Source organism: Balaenoptera physalus (assembly GCF_965194825.1).
Source record: "Balaenoptera physalus genome assembly, chromosome: 13".
NCBI classification, from domain to species: Eukaryota; Metazoa; Chordata; class Mammalia; order Artiodactyla; family Balaenopteridae; genus Balaenoptera; species Balaenoptera physalus.
Window position 1 is genome coordinate 74,579,634 of NC_138892.1, and position 21,469 is coordinate 74,601,102.

General features: G+C 38.1%; 1 protein-coding gene across 18 annotated transcripts in view; it reads left to right on the forward strand.

Moving 5' to 3' along the window:
- The first annotated feature begins 2,727 nt into the window (after nt 1–2,727).
- KIF21A (kinesin family member 21A) overlaps nt 2,728–21,469 on the forward strand; it is a 172,279-nt gene continuing 153,537 nt past the window's right edge. For 7 of the 18 annotated variants that reach the window (XM_082419230.1, XM_082419240.1, XM_082419241.1 and 4 more), the window contains exon 1: nt 2,730–3,187. In XM_082419230.1, the coding sequence (XP_082275356.1) occupies nt 3,144–3,187 (44 nt within the window). In that variant the 5' untranslated portion in view covers nt 2,730–3,143. Of the gene's footprint in view, nt 3,188–21,469 lie in introns of all 18 variants that reach the window. The other 11 variants (XM_082419244.1, XM_082419236.1, XM_082419237.1 and 8 more) reach the window with 4 other exon arrangements.

Consider the following 21,469-nt stretch of genomic DNA (forward strand, 5'->3'; position numbering starts at 1 on the left):
ATATTGCTTTCATAATAAGACACTGCATTTTTACTTTGCGCTGGGCCACGCAAATCATGTGAGCTGGCCTTGTGGGAGTGCTACTTTAGATTGAATTATCAGGAGAGGTCCCTCTGAGGAGATTGCATTTAAGCTGATACCTAAAAGACCAAAAGAAGCCAACTATGGGAAGATTCAGGGAAAGAACATTCCAGGTAGAAGGACTAGTTAGTGGGAATGTCCTAAGGCAGGAAAAAAATTCGTTTTCAAGAAACAGAAAGAAGGCCAGTTTCACTGAAAAGTAGTTGTTAAAACTTGGAGTGGCAAAAGATAAGGCTAGAGTTTGGAGAGGCCAGAGCCTTAAAATCTACAAGAATTTATTCTACTTGTTTTAGTTAGCCATTGGAAAGTTTCAGGCAGAGGAATAACATAAATGACTTATGTTTTAAAAGATCACTTTTTTGCAGTGTGGATGCAAGAGTGGACTCAGGGAGATCATCCTGAGTGGTCTATATCTAAAGAATTCCTCACCCTTCCAGATGGAATTTATCATACTCTTGTCATAATTTCTATTATTGCACTTACGGATTTTCAAATTTGTCTCCCTGAACTAGACTGTAAGACACTCTTAATTCTCTCCATATCACTAGTGTCCAGCATTGTTTGCATATTGCAGCTGCTTATTAAATATTTATTGAGTGAATAATGGGGAAAGGATTTTTTGCTCTTATGGTAAAAGCTCTTTCCTCAGAATTTTCTTCAAGTTAAGATAATTAATTAATTAGGTGAGCCATAAAGAAAGGGGTTATAGCAGCCATAAGGAATCTGAAGTAAATACAAAATATACAGTTGATTTATAAATTTTGAAATTTGGGAGAAAAATACTGAGTCATCAATAGGAATTTGAATTGTTATACTAACTTCCTGAACCCATGTGCAACATGTATCCAAAGACACAGCTATTATTGGTGCTAATGTTTTGGCCGGATGTTCCAGACTGATGGTTTGGGATTGAAGTTGGCCTGAGACCTATTTTGATTGGTTTGCATGGTATGTAAATATGGTGCTGAATTAGTTATTGATATTTAAAACTAAGGAATTTTCACATAAAAAAGTCTGACTTTTCTCTATTTCTTGAGAAGTAACAAACATAGAAGCAAACAAAAAGCTTGGCGGCATTGGGTCTGCATTCCAGCTGGCCAGAGCCAAGGAGGGCCACAGCCTTTGCAAGAAGCCTATGTTCTCTATTTTATCACAGCCCTCACTCTGCCTGCTCCACTCACTTAAATTCCCTGCCTGGCTCCTGGTGGCATTTGTGTTTCTGACAGCGCCTACTGAAACATGTATATACTAGTACTATTCTAAATGAGAATTTTTTTTTAATATAATAAGTTCTTAAATTAGACATACTTCTCTTTAGTTTTCTCGCTAAGTTTGCTTGGCTTTACTTGCCTTCCTTGTAGCTTTTATCAATTCGAGAACCAAGGTGGCCAGTCCAGATCCACCCAGATGTGGGACTGCCAGGGAAGGAGGAAATGGTGTTTTGATTTGCTGACAGACAAATACTGAGGAAGAGGAGGTTCTCCAGAGGGCAGGAGAGCTTTGCCACCAATTTGATCTGCAGAAGGTATTCACCATCTCTACCCTCTTTACCTCCTAGTTATGTCTGTTAAGACTCAGGAGTATTGAGGTTAAGGGATGGAATAAATTTAAAACTTCTATAATTATATATCACATAGGCCTTCACTTAAAATCATTAAACACTTCTTGTTTGTCCCAATCTGTGCTGCTGTCTCTGACCCATGCTGCTGTATCTCTGCTGATAAGGATGATTACGTGTGCCATTTTAGATTGCAGGTACTTGGGACAGTGTCTTTATTTGGATGGTGCCATTTAATGTATTATACTATTTTGTAGGAACCCACATGTTAATTTAGAGAAATGTATGGGGCAGCCCACAAAAGATACTCTGTGGCAAAGCTAATAAAGGCTGTTTCCACAGAGCTATCTAAAGGAATGGGGAAGCACAATAGCCACAAGCAGAAACCACAATGGGTCAATGTTGATAGAATCCCTGGATTGGGAGGTGCTTTTTGAAGGCCAGAAGGGAAAGAAAGTCCGTTGAGAAGGATTTACTACACAGCAGGTCTTGGTGGATATTCAGTTCTGGGAACTCTTGGCAGTACCAGGGTGCAGTTCATTTACCAGTGTACAAATGGTTTAACAGAAGGGCATTCAAGGGTCCATCATTTCCATAGCCCACACGGGCTGGTAAATGGGCGATGGACTGCAGAACCCAGCTGCCCAGAGGCAGTGGCCAAATCCGGGAGCCGGTTTAGTATGAATGACTGACTCCTGGGAAGGAGAACGTTCATAGGGGGCTGGGGATAGGGGTCAGAGTCCAAGCTGGAGAGAGGACAATAAGCTAAGGGTGGAAACAAAGGCGAACCAGAGCGGCAGCTGGCAGATTGCTGGCGCTGCGCTGGGGAATCAAGCTTTGCTTTTAGAAAAGAGGCAGGCTGCAGCAGGGCGGGCTCTAGCCGCGGCATTCTCACAGAAGAGCCTGCAGGGGCGCAGGGCTCGTCGCCCTGGGGCATGGGCAGCTCGCGGCCGGCATCCCTCCCCCGCGCGCCTCCGGGCCAGCAGCGCCTGGCAGTGCCCGCCGAGGGCAGGGCGGGGCGCAGGCTGGGCAGCGCTAGGTGGGGCCGGCAGCGAGGCCGCCGTTGACGCAGTGCGGGGCCAGCAGCCCGGAGAGCCCGGGCGGGTGTGGCGCGTTCAGCCCGTCCGCCCGCAGGCCGCGTCCCCATCAGAGGGGGCAGGGCGCACTCGCCCGTCCAGCAGGAGGCCCCTGAGCGGCCTGCTGGCTCCGCCGTCGCCGCGCTAGCCATTCAGCGCGCTGCGTCTCCGCCCCAGTGCTGGGGGCTGAGCTGGGGAGAAGGGGCGGGCACCCGCGAGCGGTGAATCACCTCCTCCTCCTTCTGCCTCAGCGCCGCCGCCGCCGCCGCCACCTTTCCATTCAGTCGCCCAACATGGCTGGAGCGCGGCGGAGGTGAGCCGTCCGCCCCCTGCAGCTCCAGCCTCCTGCGCGCGACCGCCGCGGCTCCGGCGGCGCCTCAGTTCTGCGGTGCGGAGGCCCAGGGGCCCGGCTGTCGCTTGCCGCCGGCATGTGGGGCGCCCCGGACGAGAGCTCTGTGCGGGTGGCTGTCAGGTGAGGACGGACGAGGCGGCGGGCGGGCTGCGGGCGCGGCGAGGATCTGCTCTGGCCCGGGGCACCGGCCGCCGCGCTGCGGAGACCTGAGAGGTGGTCCGGCGGGGGCCCGGCGGCTCTGGAAACGGAGGCGGCGGGTCTCCGCCGGCCTGGCGCGCGCGGCCGAGTGCTGGCTGGGAAGCCTCTCGCCTCGGGCCCCGGGAGTTTGCAGGTGACGGGCGGCTGCGCGGCGCCTGGTCCCGGGGGCGCCTGACTCCTCTAGGCGGAGAAGCCGTCGCCGCCCGTCCCCGCCGGGTCGTGCCCCCGAGGAACAGTTGCCTCAGGTTCGGCCGCCTCGGGCGATCGCCTGTCTGGCTTTGCCCGGAGGAGCTGCCGCTCTCCTGGGCTGTGGTGCTCTTATATTTGTAGCGTGACTGTCTTTACGTGTACCTGCAACTCCGGCCTTCGGAGACAGGAGACAAAGCCTTACAACGGTGGGGGTCTAGATTTCTGTGCAAATGGACGTCTCGTTAAGCACCGGCGGGGACTAGCTAGCACCAGCGTGTGGGTATTGAAGACATTTCTGGCGTTGGAAGGGATATTATATTTAAGGGAAAATTCCCTGGTGCTAGGTCTGTAGAAGGAAGAAAACTCCTCAGCAAGTGTAAGGGTTAAATGGGTGACTGGGTGAAAAAGAAACATACTGAGGTTCAGCAGGATGGTTACAATGTAAAATTACATATGCCTGGGTGAGAGTTTTGAAATACTAGATACATCAACATTGTAATTTGGTCAAGGACAGATACCCGAGTATTGAATGTAATTTGGATTGTTGATACATATCAAGAAGCAGAGCTCTGACAGTTGCTCATGGAAAATTGCAACATCATCGCTGAAATATTAATGAAGCATTCATGGTAGAGTAAGTGGCGTTGCTTTTATAGCTCTTACAGTCTGTGAATTAATTTCTCTTTATGTATACATTAAAGATTTATAAAAATAATCTGTCCTCTGAGAAATTATTTTAAAAAATTTTCTACCCTTCTAGTCTTTCTGAAAAGTTATTCTTAAAATCCTATCATGTCAGTATTTCTATAGCTATTTTAGTGACAAATCTTGGTTAGGTATAGAAATGGTAGTTTTATATATACTTTGTCTCTTTAATCATCTAAAGAATAAAATGAATTTTAAAGATTATTTTTTCATTCCCTTTACAGACCAGGGGATGACCACCCATGGAGGTGACTGTTTTATGACTGTTTAGAACCACCTGTTATAAAGCTTTTGAAGCTTTAATTTGGCCTTCTTGGTTATTCTAGGGCTACTTATCTAATTGCTGGATTAGTTTCTCCTGTTTACTGCTACTACCTCTCTTTTGGCCTTTTAATGCTTATTAGTGACTGTACCTGACAGATGAAGGGGAGAGAAAAAGAGGAAACCCAGTAAGATGCAGTTTTGTTAATTAGCAGGTCTGGTCAAGGAGGGTAAAGAAGGAGCATAAAATAGTAATGAAAACAAAAAAAAAAAAAGAAAATTGGCTGTCAGAGAAACTGTTGTTAGAGAGTTAATATTTTTTTAATCTGTGAATTCTCTAGAATATCACAGGGCAGTTTATTGACCATGCTTTTAAAACTGACGCTGCTTGCAGTGGAGGTGAACAGAGTCATGAATCACCCTAAAGTGATGTTGACAGATAAATAACTTATACTTGGTTTTGGTATGCATGTTAGCACTTTTTTAAGGGAATATGTGTGGGTCTGTTTGTTGGGGAAAGGCTTTATAAAAACACGTAAAGTAAGCCACATTGTGAGGATCTTTTTTTTTTTTTTCCATTAAATACATTGTCTGAATAGATTGACTCTCTAAACTTTGCATAGGATAAAAATAGCTTATATAGCACTTTGGCATTTATAAAGTGTATGGACATATGTTTTCATTTAAAACAAATATTTATTGAACATAAAATCCCGTCTCTTTTGTCCTAATTTCTGAGCTAAAAATAGCAATAATGATTGGACACATAGTATGTGCCAGGGTCAGTGCTGTGTGTTAAGATGTTTTACATCCTGTGAAATTGCATTTATTCATCATAACAATCTTTGACTTAGGTCCTGTTATTATTATGGCCATTTTATAGGTGAGACACAGAAAGATTTGGTAACCTTCCCCAAGTTAAACTGGTAGCAAGTGGCAGAAACAGAGTTCTAACCCAGACAGCTTGACTCTAGAGCTCAAGTTCTTAACCATTAAATCTACATAGGTAAGAGGCAAGAACATGCTTCGCAAAACTTTACTTAGCTTAAGGTCACTTGCCTCTTCCTGGTTCTGAACTAATTTAATTACAAATGAATGACTTTGACAGGATATTCATACCTCGATATTCCTAGAAAAGGTAGAGCTCAGAAAGGGGGAACCTGAACTTACCTAAACTATTTCCTCCGATTTTTTAATCTTTCCAATGACCTCCAGTCTTACCTTCCAGTTTGTGATAGACTTCATCAGCAGGATAAATAAATCAACACATAGACACAAATGATCAGAGCACTTGACTTACTTTTCCCCTTCAATGAATAATGTAATAACAAATAATAAAGAGTTGACTCTACTTATGTAAATGCACTGTGTCCTAGAGGTTCTTGTGCTTAATTAGATATGGAGACTTATCAGTATGTTAAAGCTGATGACTCTATTTTAGGTTTCTCAAAATAAGAGCATGGGTCATATAAAGCTTTGGGGAAAAGAAGTTAAACAGAAAGTTTTTCATTTAGGAAGAACATTTTAAATTCAGTTTCTGAAAATGCCTTTTGGCAGAGTATATCTGAGGTGTTCTGTAGGGTATCTTTCATTGTGGTAGGTATGGATTCAGATCACCCTCCCTCTCCCGCTATCCAACCCCATGTGACTATCGAGCACTTGAATTATGATTAATGCTGTAATTGAACCAAACCTAGTTCCACTCTCCCAGTGCACAGCAAAGCCAATTTACTGACACCAGGTTGTGGTGAAGTAAAGCACAGCTTATTGCAAGGCGTACCCACTGTGGGGCCAAGCAAGGAGAATGGGCAGCTCATGCTCAAAAGACCCAGAGTCCCTGATGGCTTTCAGGGAAGGGTGTTTAAAGGCAAGGTGAGGGAGAGGGTCTCAGGGTGTGTGATCAGTTGTGGATATCTTTCTGATTGGTTGGTGGTGAGGTAACAGGGTGGTATTTCAGGAGTTAACATCATCAACCTTCTGGTTCCAACTGGCCTGGGGTCTACCTGCTTGTGGTCAGCATGCAGTTAACTTCCTCCACCTGGTGGGGGCTTTAGTATCTGTAAAACCACTCAGGGATATGGCTCAGAATATTATCTATAGCCCTTGAGGAACTAAGGGCCCTTGACTTTGTTTTAATAAAAATAAAACTATTATTATTTTGTCTTGCTTGACTGTTTTCCTTTGTGTCTGCATTACTCTGATTAAATATGCTCTTTGGAACTTGGGAAAGGCCTAGGAGGCTAAAGCTTTTCTACAAACAAGAGGCCAGGGACATGGGGAGGGGTGTCTGTCCCCGGGAAGACCCTGCAGGGTCCTGCTTGGTTTCAACACAACTGAGAAACTAAATTTTAATTTTTATTTAATTTTAATTAAATTTAAAAGCTGTCCATTTAGTTTTTGGAAAACTTCTAGGTGTGCTTGGAACAATGTGGCTATGTGGACCTATTTTTTATCTGTAAAGTTTATGAAATGTAAATACTTATAAAGTATTTCTGATGAAAATTGAGCCTCCTAACTGACATGTATTGCCTGTGTAATATATAAATATTCATAAATCATATATATATATGATTTTAAAAACAGTATGAAAAATATATCAATCTTTATATTACATGTTAAAATGATAGTGTTTTGATATGTTGAGTTAAATAAAATATTAAAATTAATTTCATCTATCTCTTTTTCCTTTTTTAAAATGTGGCTACCAGAAATTTAAAATTAAATATAATGTTGCTACCATTATATTTTTATTGGATAGTGCTGCTCTATAGTTTAAAAAAATGTGAGGAAGAAGTATAGAATAAAAATGTTCATAGCCACCACATCATAGATCTGGTATTTTCTGTAGATCAAGAAAATACCAAAATATTGGGTGTCTGTTTTTAGAGTGGTTATATATACACATACGCACATATCTATGCACATATGTACATGTAAGATTTGATTTAACAGCAACATTTTTTCCCTCTGGGTGCATAGGTGTAGAAAGTTATCGATAGTAGATTGATGATAGCTGACTTCCTAGAAAATGTAGTAAGTTCATAAATGTCACCTACAAAAGTGAGCAATTATTAGTGTATATTCTATTTTTATTATCTAAGTAGTATACTGAATTGAACCATTCAGTTAACTTAAAATAGTAAACTCAAACATTTTGAATTCTAAATCTAAGACTTTATGAAATGATGTGGTGAAGGAAAGAAAGTACAGTGTTTGTTGCAAGGCGCCTACCGTGGGGCCAAGCGAGGGGAATGGGCAGCTCACACTTTCCCTTTTTCCCACTATGTCTGAATGCTGATGTAACATTTGAAACATTTTCCCCAAGAATTTTAGCTTGCAAAATATGTCAAGAGCTGAAAGAAAATGGAGATACAGAAAGGACCATTGTGTTTTCATGTCATTGTCTATACGTGGTTGTGAGCTACAATTTTTTTCTTGGCTTTGGCAGAGAACAGGACATATCCTTGACAGTGAGTTTGGATTAGTGTGTAATGTTGTCTAATTTGCTGTGTTTTTACCTTACTACAGCACTTTTAAGAAGTGGCATTGCTCAGCTAGCTTAAGTGCTGACTGGATAGTCAAAAGCTCTGTTTTGGGTCTGCCACTGGCTCACTGATTTGCAATGTGACCTCCCTGAACTTTTCTTTTCCCTCATGCTGAGATGGCAGTGTAAAGGTAAGGGTTATAAGAACTTTTCCGTATGCAGTCTGTTAAATATGTGACTTTTTTGTCGTTAGCCAAACTGTTGGTACTAACGGTGCCTCTATATTGACAGGAAGGACCTATTTTAACATTTCAAACTTGACTTTCCCACAATATGTTTATCATGGGTACTGTTGTTACTTAAGAGGAAACATTTAGACTTTTGTGGTCTCTTTGTCCAGTTCTGGCTGTAATACAAATATGCAGTATTTTATTTAATCTACATTAAAACACTATGAGGTAGGCTGGATAGATACTATCCCCCTTATACAGATGAAAAAGTGAGTCTCAAAGATACTAGGTGACCTTTTCAAGGTTTCTCAGCCACTAAATACCAGAATTGGAACTCAAACTCAGGCTTCTGGTACCTGTTTCTCTGTTCTTAAAAATATTTCCAAATGTTTTCAAAATATTGGGTTGGCCAAACAATTCATTTGGGTTTTTCCATAAGATGTTATGGGAAAACCCTAGCAAACTGTTTGGCCAACCCAATATTTCACATACTAGTTTCAATGTAATAAGGATCTTTCAAGCTGAAACACGAATATACACATGAGGTAAATTATTTGAAACAATTTAATGTTTAGAGAATGTAGAGGCAGATGAGCAAGTCTTTTACAAATGTTTCATGGAAACAGGTGGTTATCTGCTGTTGGTCATTTGTTTATTCCTTTCTTCATGCATCAGACATTTATCATGTGCCTACTATGTGCTGGACACTTTCCTACCTCTGAGGGTACACGACATACATGACAGACATGGTCCCTGCTTTCATGGAGCTTAGACCTAGCAGTGTGAGGCTCTTTTTAAATGCACAAACTATGTAGGACCTAACACAAAACATATCAACAGCACAAACTAGAAATTAAAGACAATTGTTGCAGTTTAGTTTTTATTTATCTCTTATTTTTTTAATAGCATTTTTTTAGTTCATATATTCCTCCAGAACAGTGATTTAAAAAACAAAAAATATGCCCTACATCCAAGCATATTTCATACAAAAATTGAACTCCAAAGCCTGTGCATTAGAAGGATATTATTTCTATCTTTGTATGTATGATATAACATGTATGCCCTACTTGTATGTCTTTGTATTTGGATCATAAAGTAAGGGAAATGAAAGAGAGGAGACTAAAGAGCTTGTAGATGATGTGAGCTGAAAGTCAATGAAGTTATTTATTTAAATATGAACTGATACTTTTTCTTCAGATAAGGTTTATTAAATTTATAGTGTGGTAGGTCTGATTGTCATTTGGAACTCCACAGAAGTTCAGATTTCATGTCTATTTATTACTACCTCTTGAGCTCTTACCTGCTAATTAGTTAATATTTTGGTGCATAATTATGGGGTAGTAAATGATGCTCTAGAAATTCCAGGTTAGTGAAACCATGAAAGCAGAAATTATCTTGGTAGTTAATTTCATAATCTGCCCAATCTTCCAGTTCTCATCCATTTCTCCTCAAAGAAGTGAACTTGGAATATCCCTTATTATGGATGTTTTCCCGCAAGACATGTTACAGCTTCCCTGTGTGACCCTGACTTATAAATGGTTATTTTCTGTCAACATTAGACATTACTTTTATCTAAGTTTCAGATTAGGAAGGAAAATACATCAATGAAAATGCATGCTAGATGACATAATTTGTATTCAGTGTATCATTAGAATAATTTTATTAAAAATAAAATGGATGTTTTTTAGTTTCAATACTTCTCTCTGGAGAGCGGATTTCTGAATTCTGTCTTTGAACTTGGTTTCCCAGTGGATTAACTATTTAATCTTCTCAGGGTGTTAAAATAGTTTTCTTGTGGCTCGGGCTTTATTTGAAGCAAATGACAGACAAGCCAAAGGGGACCATTTTGATGACATCCTACAATTATAAGATATTTCTTAATGTTTAAGAATTATATTTGAGGTTCCTTTGTTCTTAGTTTTTCTGAAATTATTAGACATTTATATAATTGAACATAACTTTTAGTACCTCTATAATTATTGGATTTAAAAGGGATTTTAAAACTGAAAGGGACCTTGAAGGGACTAGCTTGTTGAGGCCCCTTCTTTAAGATGATTGAGGTAATAGAGACACTGAGCAGTTGAGGGAATTGCTTGAAGTTCCACAACTAGCAGCTCAAGTCTTCCATTGACTGTTGCTGTGGATTTTCTAGGACTTCATGTTTTGCTGGCAGACATCTCAGACATAGAATAAATTTATATTTTATGAACTACAGTTTTAATCCCTTAAGTGCTCCCTTTAAAAGTTTAATTTGACATTTCAGTGAGTGCTCCCAATCTCAGTGCCCATTATTTTGGCTTTGTGATTGCTTCAATTCTAGAAACTAGACCAGTGATTCTAAAAAGAACCTCTTAAGAGGTAGAGAGAGAGGGATCCCTGGAGTAGAAATCCAGGTCTATATTTTGAGGTTCCTATTATATTAAAATGTGAAGAAATGCCAGAACTAGGTTATAAAAATAATATAGACTATTTTCAACATATACATATAACATATTAATGCTTTAACAACCACCATGGAAATACAATGTCTGTGTAGCTTAATTTGGAAATAGTATTAATTATGTAAATAGGAGGATTTTGTGAATGCTAGCCCTGGAACATGTGGCCTTCTCCCTCTCCCCTCACCTTGGTTCTTAAAACTTTTTTTTTTTCCTACCCCAACAGATTTGAGGGTTATAGCACATTCCAGTAATAATGGCAGCCTCACTGTGGAGGGATGGCTGGAGGGTGGGGAAGGGTCGAGGTAGGGTATGGTCAGTGTGGTATATTTATTGGGATCTGGAAATGGAGCTGGAGGTAGAAATCTGAGTGGTTTAAAAAAAAACACTTTTGAGTATTACTTCACTAGAAAGGTGGTTCTTAAACTTTTATATAACGTCTCAGTCCCTCCTATCCTTATTTTAGAAGGAAGTAAAGGATACAACACATTTTGGCCATACTGGAGGCCTGTCATCCAAAAAATATCCTAAATCCTACCTCTACTTGAAGCTTTTCTAGACTTCATGCAGGGAAATTTCTGCCTTTTGGGGCCACAGACCTTCTGTATGTGATTCTCTCTCTCTCTCTCTCAAATTCCAGTGGGAGAGGTATACATAATATTATGATTTTCACTGTTCAGCTTGAAATGTCCCTCAAACTGAGAGAATATTTGACATTTTTTAAAAAGAAGGTGATAATATACTGACAGCACTATTACAATAGAACATTTGAAGGACATTGGGGTTATTGAATTGAAACAAGCTGATATCTACATGTCCAGATTTGGAATGAAGGTCATTCAGAATTTAACCCCAGTCTAACTTACTTGGGTACTATTTAGAGCAAGGAAACCAAGAAATTTTTCAAACTTGGTTTTAGAGAGGTGGGCATCATGAACCCACCCAGGGGCTAAATCAAGGACAGCTTAAAGTTTATTCCCTACTCTTTGGATCTCTTAGTATGTAGTAAAATTTTAGTTTTCGAGATTGGATTTGACCTTATTCTCAATTTGGGGGAGCTTGTTTATCACTTAGGCATGACAATATCAGTTCTTCTGAGTAGGATGAATGAATTATATTTTTTCAGAGTAGACATTCACATTATTTGACACAGCTACATAGAATAAATAAGAGACTTTTTCTTTCAGCAAATAGGAATAAGAAACCCTGGAGAGGGTCAAGCTGTAGTTAATTATTATGATGTGGTATGTTGATCACATGGTGTACTAATGAGGCATAGGGCACCTCTACCCTCAGTTGTATGCCTTATAATGTTAATTTACTTTTTTAGATCAAAATTCATTCATTTATTACATAATTATTGAATGTCTATTGTGTACTGGAATCACATAAGTTGGAGGCATTAAAGCAATTGGAAACGATGTGATATAATAGAACGAACATTGGATGATTAGAAAACTGTTTTGGTCTTACCAATGATAAACTTGGCTTTGTATATAGTTATCCACCTACCTCAGTGGACTCGGGAAAAGAACAACAGAGACAGCCGTGGGAAAGCATATGGAAAATGGTTTTTACACAAACACAGGCAGTAATACTATTAGAGATGAGTTTGATATATAACCAATGATGAATATATTGGTTATATTCCAAACTCTAGCAATTAGATTAGTCATTCTCTAATATGTAAGCCATAACTTGAATTTGCAAGGTACTTTATAGGTGTTATGTCTGTTCTCTTGCTTTTTGAGTGCCTATTACTTACACCACTATGAATGTAACAAAAAAATGCATATAAATACTTCCAAAAACCTTACTTTACCCAGTCTCCTAGTTCTCATTTTGTTTTCAACATGTAAATCACATACTATCCTTCTCTATCTTACCAAATTCCTTTTTATATAGTTTAGTAAAATCCACCATTTTTATTCTTTCCTTTCTCTTCTCACACAAGACTTTCAGTTGGTATGGTTTTTAGTGTTTGTAAAGTTACTACTATATACTTTGTGAGATTAACAATAATATTGTTATATTTTCCATTAGTTGCTTAACCTGATGTAAGACAATGATGACTAAATTGGTTAATAATAGTGTGAATTTTCCTTCTGAATTGGCTTGCACCAGATTTTTGAAAATGTTGCTAATGCTTTCCTTGCTGTGTCTCATCAACCTTGGCAACAATACACTAAACCAAGTTGTGGATTAAAGAGCATTGTAAGGAGGAAACTGAGTAAAAAGACTAGAAGTAATAAAAACACAGAATTTAAAAAATTTATTTACATTTTCTATAAAATTTTTTTCTGGCACCTAGAGCTGATGGGCAATGTTCCTGCAGAGTTCATTGATAGATGTATGTGAAAACTTAGCTGAAAGCATTTTAAAAGAAGGCTGATACTTAGAAGCAGAAAATAGATCTTGCAAGCATAGTCTGTCTCCAAAATCAGCTTTTAATTTCATAAGTTATTTTTATTTGATTTTTTTTCTGTTATTGAAATAATGTAATCAAATTAGAAGAAGTATCTGGGAAAAGATGAGAAAAGCAATCAATCATTGTTTACCACCATGATATAATTACTACTAGCATTTTGTATATTTATTTTTAATCTTTTCATATGTGTACTTACATTTTTTTTAAATTGCTGCAATGTGTATACACTTTTATAGCCTGATATTTACTACTTTATAAAGGATAAGAATTTTTCCATGTCTTTATATTAAAGAGGGCATTTTGAGTTAACATGCTAAATATTACACATCATCTGCCTTATTTCATTAATTCAATTCAGTTTCTATTAAATTCCATATATCAAACAGTAATTTAATTGTCAAGCCTTTACTGTCTAATAAGGATGTTAATTTCATTTTCTAAGAGTTGTGCAGTGTCTTATGTTTCTTGGTAACACTTTCATTTCCACTGATGAGCACAAAGTCTACAAATGACTATTTCTTGGAATTGAAGAGGGAGGGTAGTGCTTCTTACCCAGAATATATGATTAAATGTTATGGTACTGAGGATGCTTTTCAGAAAAAGATGTATTGATAATAAAATTTTTAATTTTTCAGTTATATCTATAGCAACATAAATAATGTATTAGTATAATACACTTTCACTCAACACATTAGTCTAAGCCACTGATGGTAAAGTAAATCAAAAACAGATCTATAACCATGAAACTTGAACCTGAAAATCAGTGCATATCTAAAGTGTTTTAATTTGCTTGTGTTCACCTAATTCAACACAAAACAATTTTGTTTGAGCAGCCTGTTGGTAATGTGTCTGCATCTGTCCTGCCGTAAAATGGAAGTTGTCCACTGCTGATAAAACATGAGATTACAGATTTCATTCCTAGTTATTTGGCCTGCCACTTAAGGTTAATTCAGATGTGACATCTGTGACATTTTCAAGTCTCAATTTACAAAATGATACTTTTGAATTTTAGTTTTCCAACTTGGCATTAGATTGGCAACATTCCATCTGTCCTTAATTATATTCTTACCTATTTTGTTACATAAGTGTAATTGGACTGTTAACTTTGTAGCAGATTCAGTTCCTGTCTTTGAGTATAGGGTTTCCTTAGTTTTCTTTGGTTCTTAATTTTGTACTAACTTAGTATAACTCGTCATAATTTTATTTACCTTTGCATGTGTTCTGTGACTACAGCTCTCAACGTAGAGTAACTCAAAGACTGTTGATGATTTTGCAGTTTTAAATTTGAGCACGTTTTGACATCGTTTTTGTGGTTTCATTTTATATGTTTCAATATTAGGAGTCTACCTTGTTCTATTTAAAAATAGGTGTGAAGAAATTGTGTTATTGTGTGCTGTGTATACTGATGATCTGTAAGTCCAGTTGATTTCAGTGTGATGGTAATAAGGCCAAGATTATTAATTTGATCCTTGGATGAGCTTGTTAGCTTTGCTGCTTGTTTTTTCTTTTTTAATTTTTTGGCTGCGTTGGGTCTTTGTTGCTGCGCTTGGGCTTTCTCTAGTTGCGGTGAGTGGGGGCTACTCTTTGTTGCAGTGCGCAGGCTTCTCATTCTCATTGCCATGGCTTCTCTTGTTGCGGAGCACAGGCTCTAGGCACGCGGGCTTCAGTAGTTGCAGCACGTGGGCTCAGTAGTTGTGGCGTATGGGCTTAGCTGCTCCGCGGCATGTGGGATCTTCCCGGACCAAGGCTCAAAGCCATGTCCCCTGCATTGGCAGGCGGATTCTTAACCACTGTGCCAGCAGGGAAGTCCCTTTGCTGCTTTTTAATGTAACCTTTAGAATTATAATAAATACTGCATCTCAGAAGCAGCAGCTGGATATTAGTGAGGATGACTCAGTACAAATTGGTTAATGCTGGTGAAAAATACTGCCAACCATGTTCCAGAATTTTCATCCCCTTCCTTAGATTATTATGACTGAAAATACTTTATATTCAATGTCTATAGGAACTCCAGGAAATATTGTTATATTCAAAGTCTACAGGGGCTCAATAAGAGAAAGTGACCTACCTCATACGTTTGTTGTGAGAATTAAATAAGATAATATATGTAAACCCTTATACTACTGGTACTTACTAAATGTTTTGTAAAAAGTAGTAGTATTGTCATTTTAATTTCATTATTTTTCTCTCCTCAGTACCTTTGAGTTTCTTGGTCAGTTCCAAATAAAGCCACAAGTAAATCAGAGCAGTGTTATTTGCCCCACCTGCCCATTAGTTTGAAATTTGTTTTGCTGCTCCAAACTTAAATGCCTATGCTTTTGGGGTCAGAGCTTTCCCTGTAACCTCCTATTTTATTTGTCCAGACTTGGCTTCTGTTTTGGTTTCCTGATTTATATCCCCTTTCTCATATCTTGAATCTAAATCCACTCAATTAAGTGAAATTATTGGAAGCCCCCTTTCTGTGGAGGGGAAACATCCCCTTTTTTTCCAACTGGGGTGTCCTTCAACTCATGTGGGCCACTCAGAATGGGAAGCCACCACCAGGTTGAATCTACTTTTGTACATGTGCTGGCACTGATCAAGCCTGAGTCACCCTGGACCTCACTTCACTTCCACGTCACCTAGGCCCCTGGCCAGGCTAGCTGTCCAACTTTCTTCCTTAACCCATGCCAGCCTGGAGGCCCCAGTACGTTTTGAGACCGATTTTACCTGAGATCAAGAAGCTGTGATTTTGGTAGGGGACTGACATGAAACACATACGCACACAGATACACACGACCCCCACCCCCCAAAAAAGATAAAATCCACTAGAAGTTGATAAATCTGGCCAATATAGTATAAAATATATTAACGTTAATAAACAAAATATTGAATAAATTGATATTTGTTTTTTAATCTCAGTTGATGGAAAAGATTCTCAACTTGTACCTATGATATTTTGGTCAAAAATGATATATTGGAATTATCAGAAAACTTTGAAGTTTTGAGACCTCATTTATGGCTCTCTTGATTGTCATTCTGAAATGTAAAATTTTGGTCACTCCTGAACTGTGCCTACCTTCACATTGATATGAAAATGTTCTCTTGGCTTCTGCTGTGGCCATATAACATATGTACAGTGATGGACTGGCACCTCAATTTGGGTAAAGCTGTCCATAGACGGTGTGTTGAGCTAGGCCAGACCACTTGTATGCACTCTGCAATTGCTCAGTATGGGACTGGCACATCTAGGTGAGTTGGCCATTGCTTTTTCTCATAGCAGCTTCACTGACAATTAGATGGGATAGGCAAGAAGAGTAATGTTGAAGAGATCAAGGGCACTGATTCTTGAAATCAAGTAGCCATTCTGGCTCCTGACAGCCCTGCATTCTAGATTAAAAGCATCATGGCTCCCAGTATCCAGTATCCATCAAGGAACTTCCAAAAACTGGTTCATCTCCTCTCTTTTTTCTGGGTTCACATTCTTTATTATCCCTTTACTCCATCCCTGCCTTATTTTATTTTCCCTTGCAGCATGGCTTATTGAAAAGAGCATAGACTTTAGAGTCACAAAGATTGGAGTTCAGAATTTTAGGACAGCCACTCAACCTTTATGACCCTTAGTTTTCTCCTGTGTAAAATGGAGTTAATACCTTCTTTATAGGGCTGTTAAAATTATATGAATGTTGTAAATGCATTGCATTTAGAAGTGTTTGGGAGATGTCAGATTCTTTTTTCCTTTTTTAGAATTGTTCCTTCCTTCTTCTTACCACCTCTATCCTCTCTCTCTCTCTCTCTCTCTCTCTCTCTCTCTATATATATATATATGTATGTAAATAATATATTTAAATCTCTTCCTCTTCTGGGTAAGACTTGTAGTGACTAACCACTATTTCTTTCTAATCACCTCGAGGCATGGATAATTCCTTTGGTGAGCTCTTGTTCTCCTTCTTAGTTTCTCTGTGAAGTGGAGAGCATAAGAATACTAATCTCATGTGATAGTTATGAGAATTAACTGGCATATTTATAAAGCACTCAGAATAATGCTTGGCATATATAGGCCTCAACAGATATCAACTGTAGTCATTCACTTGCAAAAATTTCTTTCTTTAGCAGGGATTCTTTCAAGTCTTTACTTGGGGACCCTTTTTACAATTTATTATGTCTGTCTCTAACGATGAAGAAAAGGGATAATGGGGGGTGGGAGAAATAGGGAGAGGTTGGTAAAAGGGCACAAACTTTGAGTTATAAGATGAATAAGTCCTGGGGCCCTAATGTATAACATGGTAATTAAAGTTGATAACGCTGTATTGTATAGTTGAAATTTGCTGGGAGAACTTAAGCGTTCTTACCAAAAAAAAAAAAAAAAAAAAAAAAAAGGCAAATATGTGAGGTAATGAATGTGTAAATTGATGGGAGGAACCCTTTCACATGTTTATGTATATCAAAATCATCATAATGTAAACTTTAAATATCATAATTTTATTTGTCAATTATATCTCAATAAAGCTGTAAAAAAGGATGATAATAGTGCATTTATGTTAGATAGTATATGACGTCATGTTACCAGCTGATGTTATTAGCATTGTATTTATATGGTAGAATGGATGTCTTGGTTTGTTGAATACATTGAGTTGTGAAAGTCAAGACTGAGATCATTATGCTTTCTTGACCAGGTTGAATAAAATATTTTCTTAGTCTTTGTCCTCTGTTGTAAGTAAGGAATTAACATTCCTTTCTTGTTTATCTTTAAGGACATGGAAATACTTATTGATTTCCAACTGCTTACCTGGCAAGGTGAGCTGACCGACATGTTAATCCTTAAACTGCTTAAGTATATTGCTTGTTATATCATTAACCTGAGCACACTCTACGTATGCCAAGAGTTTTTACTAAGACCCCAAAAGTGACCAGAAATACACACATACTCACACCCTCACGTGTATGTATATATGCACACACCCTCACACATGTACATATACATACATGCTCACATACATGTATACACACATACATACACACTCATTTTATATATAAGCTGTAGGAGAACATTTTACTATTTCCACACCTGATGTGAGGTAATTGAAAGATTTGATTGAGGTGACAGAGTTCTTTTGCTAACTTAAGACATTTGATTAATTTTGGCATTCCTTTTTTAGTAGTTCATATTATGAGACATGTCATTTTGCAAATTTTTAGTTTAATTACTGTGATTAGAGAAGAATAAAATCAATTTGTGACTCTTTTTTTCCTTAGAACCTTATTCAATAATCAGGTCTTCCATTTTTATGCAATATTAGCTGCTGAAACCTTTGACTAGATGACTAGTTTTGTTTGCATTGAAAAATAAGTTTCTGATACAGTATCAACAAACGAAGTCAGAAACACAAATGACCCTGAAAACAAGTTTCACTTTTTAAAACAAACCTGTTTAGAAAACAAACTTGATTGAACTGGTAAAATAAATACCTTTTGTGGCCTTCACAAATTGGTTTACTGTGAAATGAAACACTCTGATAACAAATGAAGTTAAAAAATATGTGGTAGAAAGTTAAGTGAACTACTGAAGATGACTTAAGACAGCCTTAAAACTTAAGACAAGCCCCACTTGCTGTCTTTGACAAGCAGAAAAATACTCCAAATATCAGTTATCAAAATAATAAACACAGCAGTAGAGATAGAGTAATGTAACTGAGGATGGATATTCTTCAAAATCATGTTAGATTCCCTACCCTTGCTTATATATTTGTTTTCTGTACATTCAAAGGACCATGCTCTCTATTTTATGTGAAAAAAGGATGCAATAACAGGAATTTCTGTTTCCAAAAGCAGTCATCTTTGTGCCTTTTTTTTGACTATCAAATATGTTTATTTGTACATTACATAATTTTCCTTTTATGATTGAATCTTTTAAGATGAACTTTCGTGATGAAAGTAATGCTTTTGGACTTTGAGTTCAGATCTCTTCTGTTCCACTGACTCACTTTTAGGTGGCAGTGATGTAAGAGTAACCCTGTGAAAAAATAACACGATGCTTCTCTATGACTCAGGTTCATCTATGTGTAAAGTGGATTATACTTCTGCTATGTACATTACAGCCTCTTTGTAAAGTGTAGATAGTAAAAGCGTAAAAAGAAGGCTATTACTCCAAGCTCACTGTAAGCAAAACAGAAGTTACTTAAGTATATTTTGATATCTAAAATGGAGGAATAAAAGTGATTTGTGAGGATAATTAGTAGCTCCCATCCCTGACCATTCTAATTCAATTTGACCAAATAAATTCAATGTATTTCAATTTAGTCCAGTTAAAATTCGTTAGTTATTGAACCCCACTAAAATTGTGTACTCAATTTTGCACACTAAAATTGTTCACTCAATAAAACCCCACTAAAATTGTGCACTCACTAAAAAGTGCACTCAAAACACTTTGTTAGGCACTGGGAAATGCAAGATGAATCAGATGTGGATTTTGCCCTTGACAAACTCAGTCCAGTTGGGAGAGTCTTGCATGTCATTACAAGATGGCTTTCCCATGAAACATGACAACAATTAAGTTTAAACACATTATGTTCAAGTTATTAGGGTAGTTTACCTCTATAGCCATTGTGACCACATTAGCACGCTTTCTAAAACAGAAAAATGACTCCTTATTTTCCAAAATAGTAATATAAACTCTTCTTAATAAATTTAAGTCCCATGACATCTGATCTTTCCCTTCTCCTAATCTTTAACATAGCCCTGTTCATCTATTTGCTTATTTCCCCTCTGTACTTATCCTTTCTAATCTTTCCTAATTTTCATGCTCATTCCATTAAAAAAATCCCTTTCCATAAATTTCATCCTATTTTCATAAGGTATTAATGGCAAAAATTTATTGACAACAGCTCATTCCCACATACAAAGACATGAATACATGCACATACATGCACATCTGTGCGTACTCACATGTAAACACACATCCTTTTCCCATACAGTTAGTTAATAACTAATTCATTCAGAGTGGCTAGCTTGGATCTGAGTGAGGCAGGAAGCTTCTATGGAAAGGTTCCTAAAATATTCCATTTCTAAGAATAGTTTGAATAAAATTTAAAAATCCCTTTGTTAATTGCATATCTTTTTCTTGTGTGCATTACTTCATCAGTCCTAGTGTCCTGTGGGTAATAGGCTGTGTTTTTTTCAGGGGACTGATGATCTGTTTTATCTTTCAAGACCCAAAGACCCAAGCACTTTGAGCATTTAATATTGGTAGAGTTATAGTTTTCTAGATGTTCTTGACAGATATTATTCAGTCTTACTTCTGTTAGATGTACCTTTCATAGTTGCCAGCTCTTGTTATAAGGAAGTGGCAGAAACAGGTTCCTAAGAGAAGAATGGGCTTTGACATCAAGAGACTTGTTTGAACCTGACTCCTTTCTTAGTTTTCAACCTTGGGTGAATTGTTTAAGCTGCCTGAACCTCAGTTTCCTCATCTATAAAATGATACATACCTCATGGAATTATTCTTTTCTAAGGGTTCCTCTCCTGCCTAATTCTACTGTGTTTACATATGTAAGCCTAATGTACGATACATGATAGTTTGCTTTGTAAACAGGGGTTAGAGGTGCTGACCCTCCCCTCCACACAGTCAAAAATCCTTGTATAACTTTACAATCATCCTTCTTTATCTGCAATTCTGCATCCATGGTTTCAACCAACCTTGGATTGTGTAGTACAGTAGTACATGTTTATTTAAAAAAATCCACATATAAGTCAACAGGCGTAGTTAAAACCTGTGTTATTCAAGGGTCAAGTGTAGTTGTCTTTAGTATCTTGGGTTAGAAGTGTAGTTGTCTTTAGTATCTTGGGTTAGTTTCTTTTCTTCCTCAAATGGATTTTGAATTATTTAAGAGTAGCGGTACTTTTATTTCTTCTTTGTCCTTCTCTGTGAAGTGCTTAACACATCAGTAGGCATGTCAGACTTGGTCCTCAACACCAGAGGAGAAAAATATAGTATACTCCTGATTATTATGGAGACTTTAGTCAGTCTGTCAAAAGTATTTGACAGCCATTGATGTTCCAGGAAGGGTGTTCTGGGTGTGGAGGATATATTGATAGATGTGACCAAGACAAGTGTTTCTACTTTCAAGGAGTTAACATTGGGTGAGGATAGAGACAATAAACATAAAAAAAAAATTCAGATGCTGATAAGTGCTGTGGCGACGATAAGACAATATGCTTGAGGCTAATTGGCCTTGGCTGGGAAGGAGACATTTGAGTTAAAATGTGAATATTGAAAAGTGAGCCGTGAGAAGATCTGAGAGAAGAGCATTCTAAGCAAAAGCAAGTGCAGAAGCCATGAAAAATAAGCTGACATGTTAGTGGAATGGTAAGAAGCAGGATAGCCAGATACAGCAAATGAAAAAGAGGATGGAGATAATAACAGAGAGGTAGGCAGGAGCCAGATTGTTTAGGGCCTTGTAGTCTAGAATGGGAATTTTGGACTTAATTTTA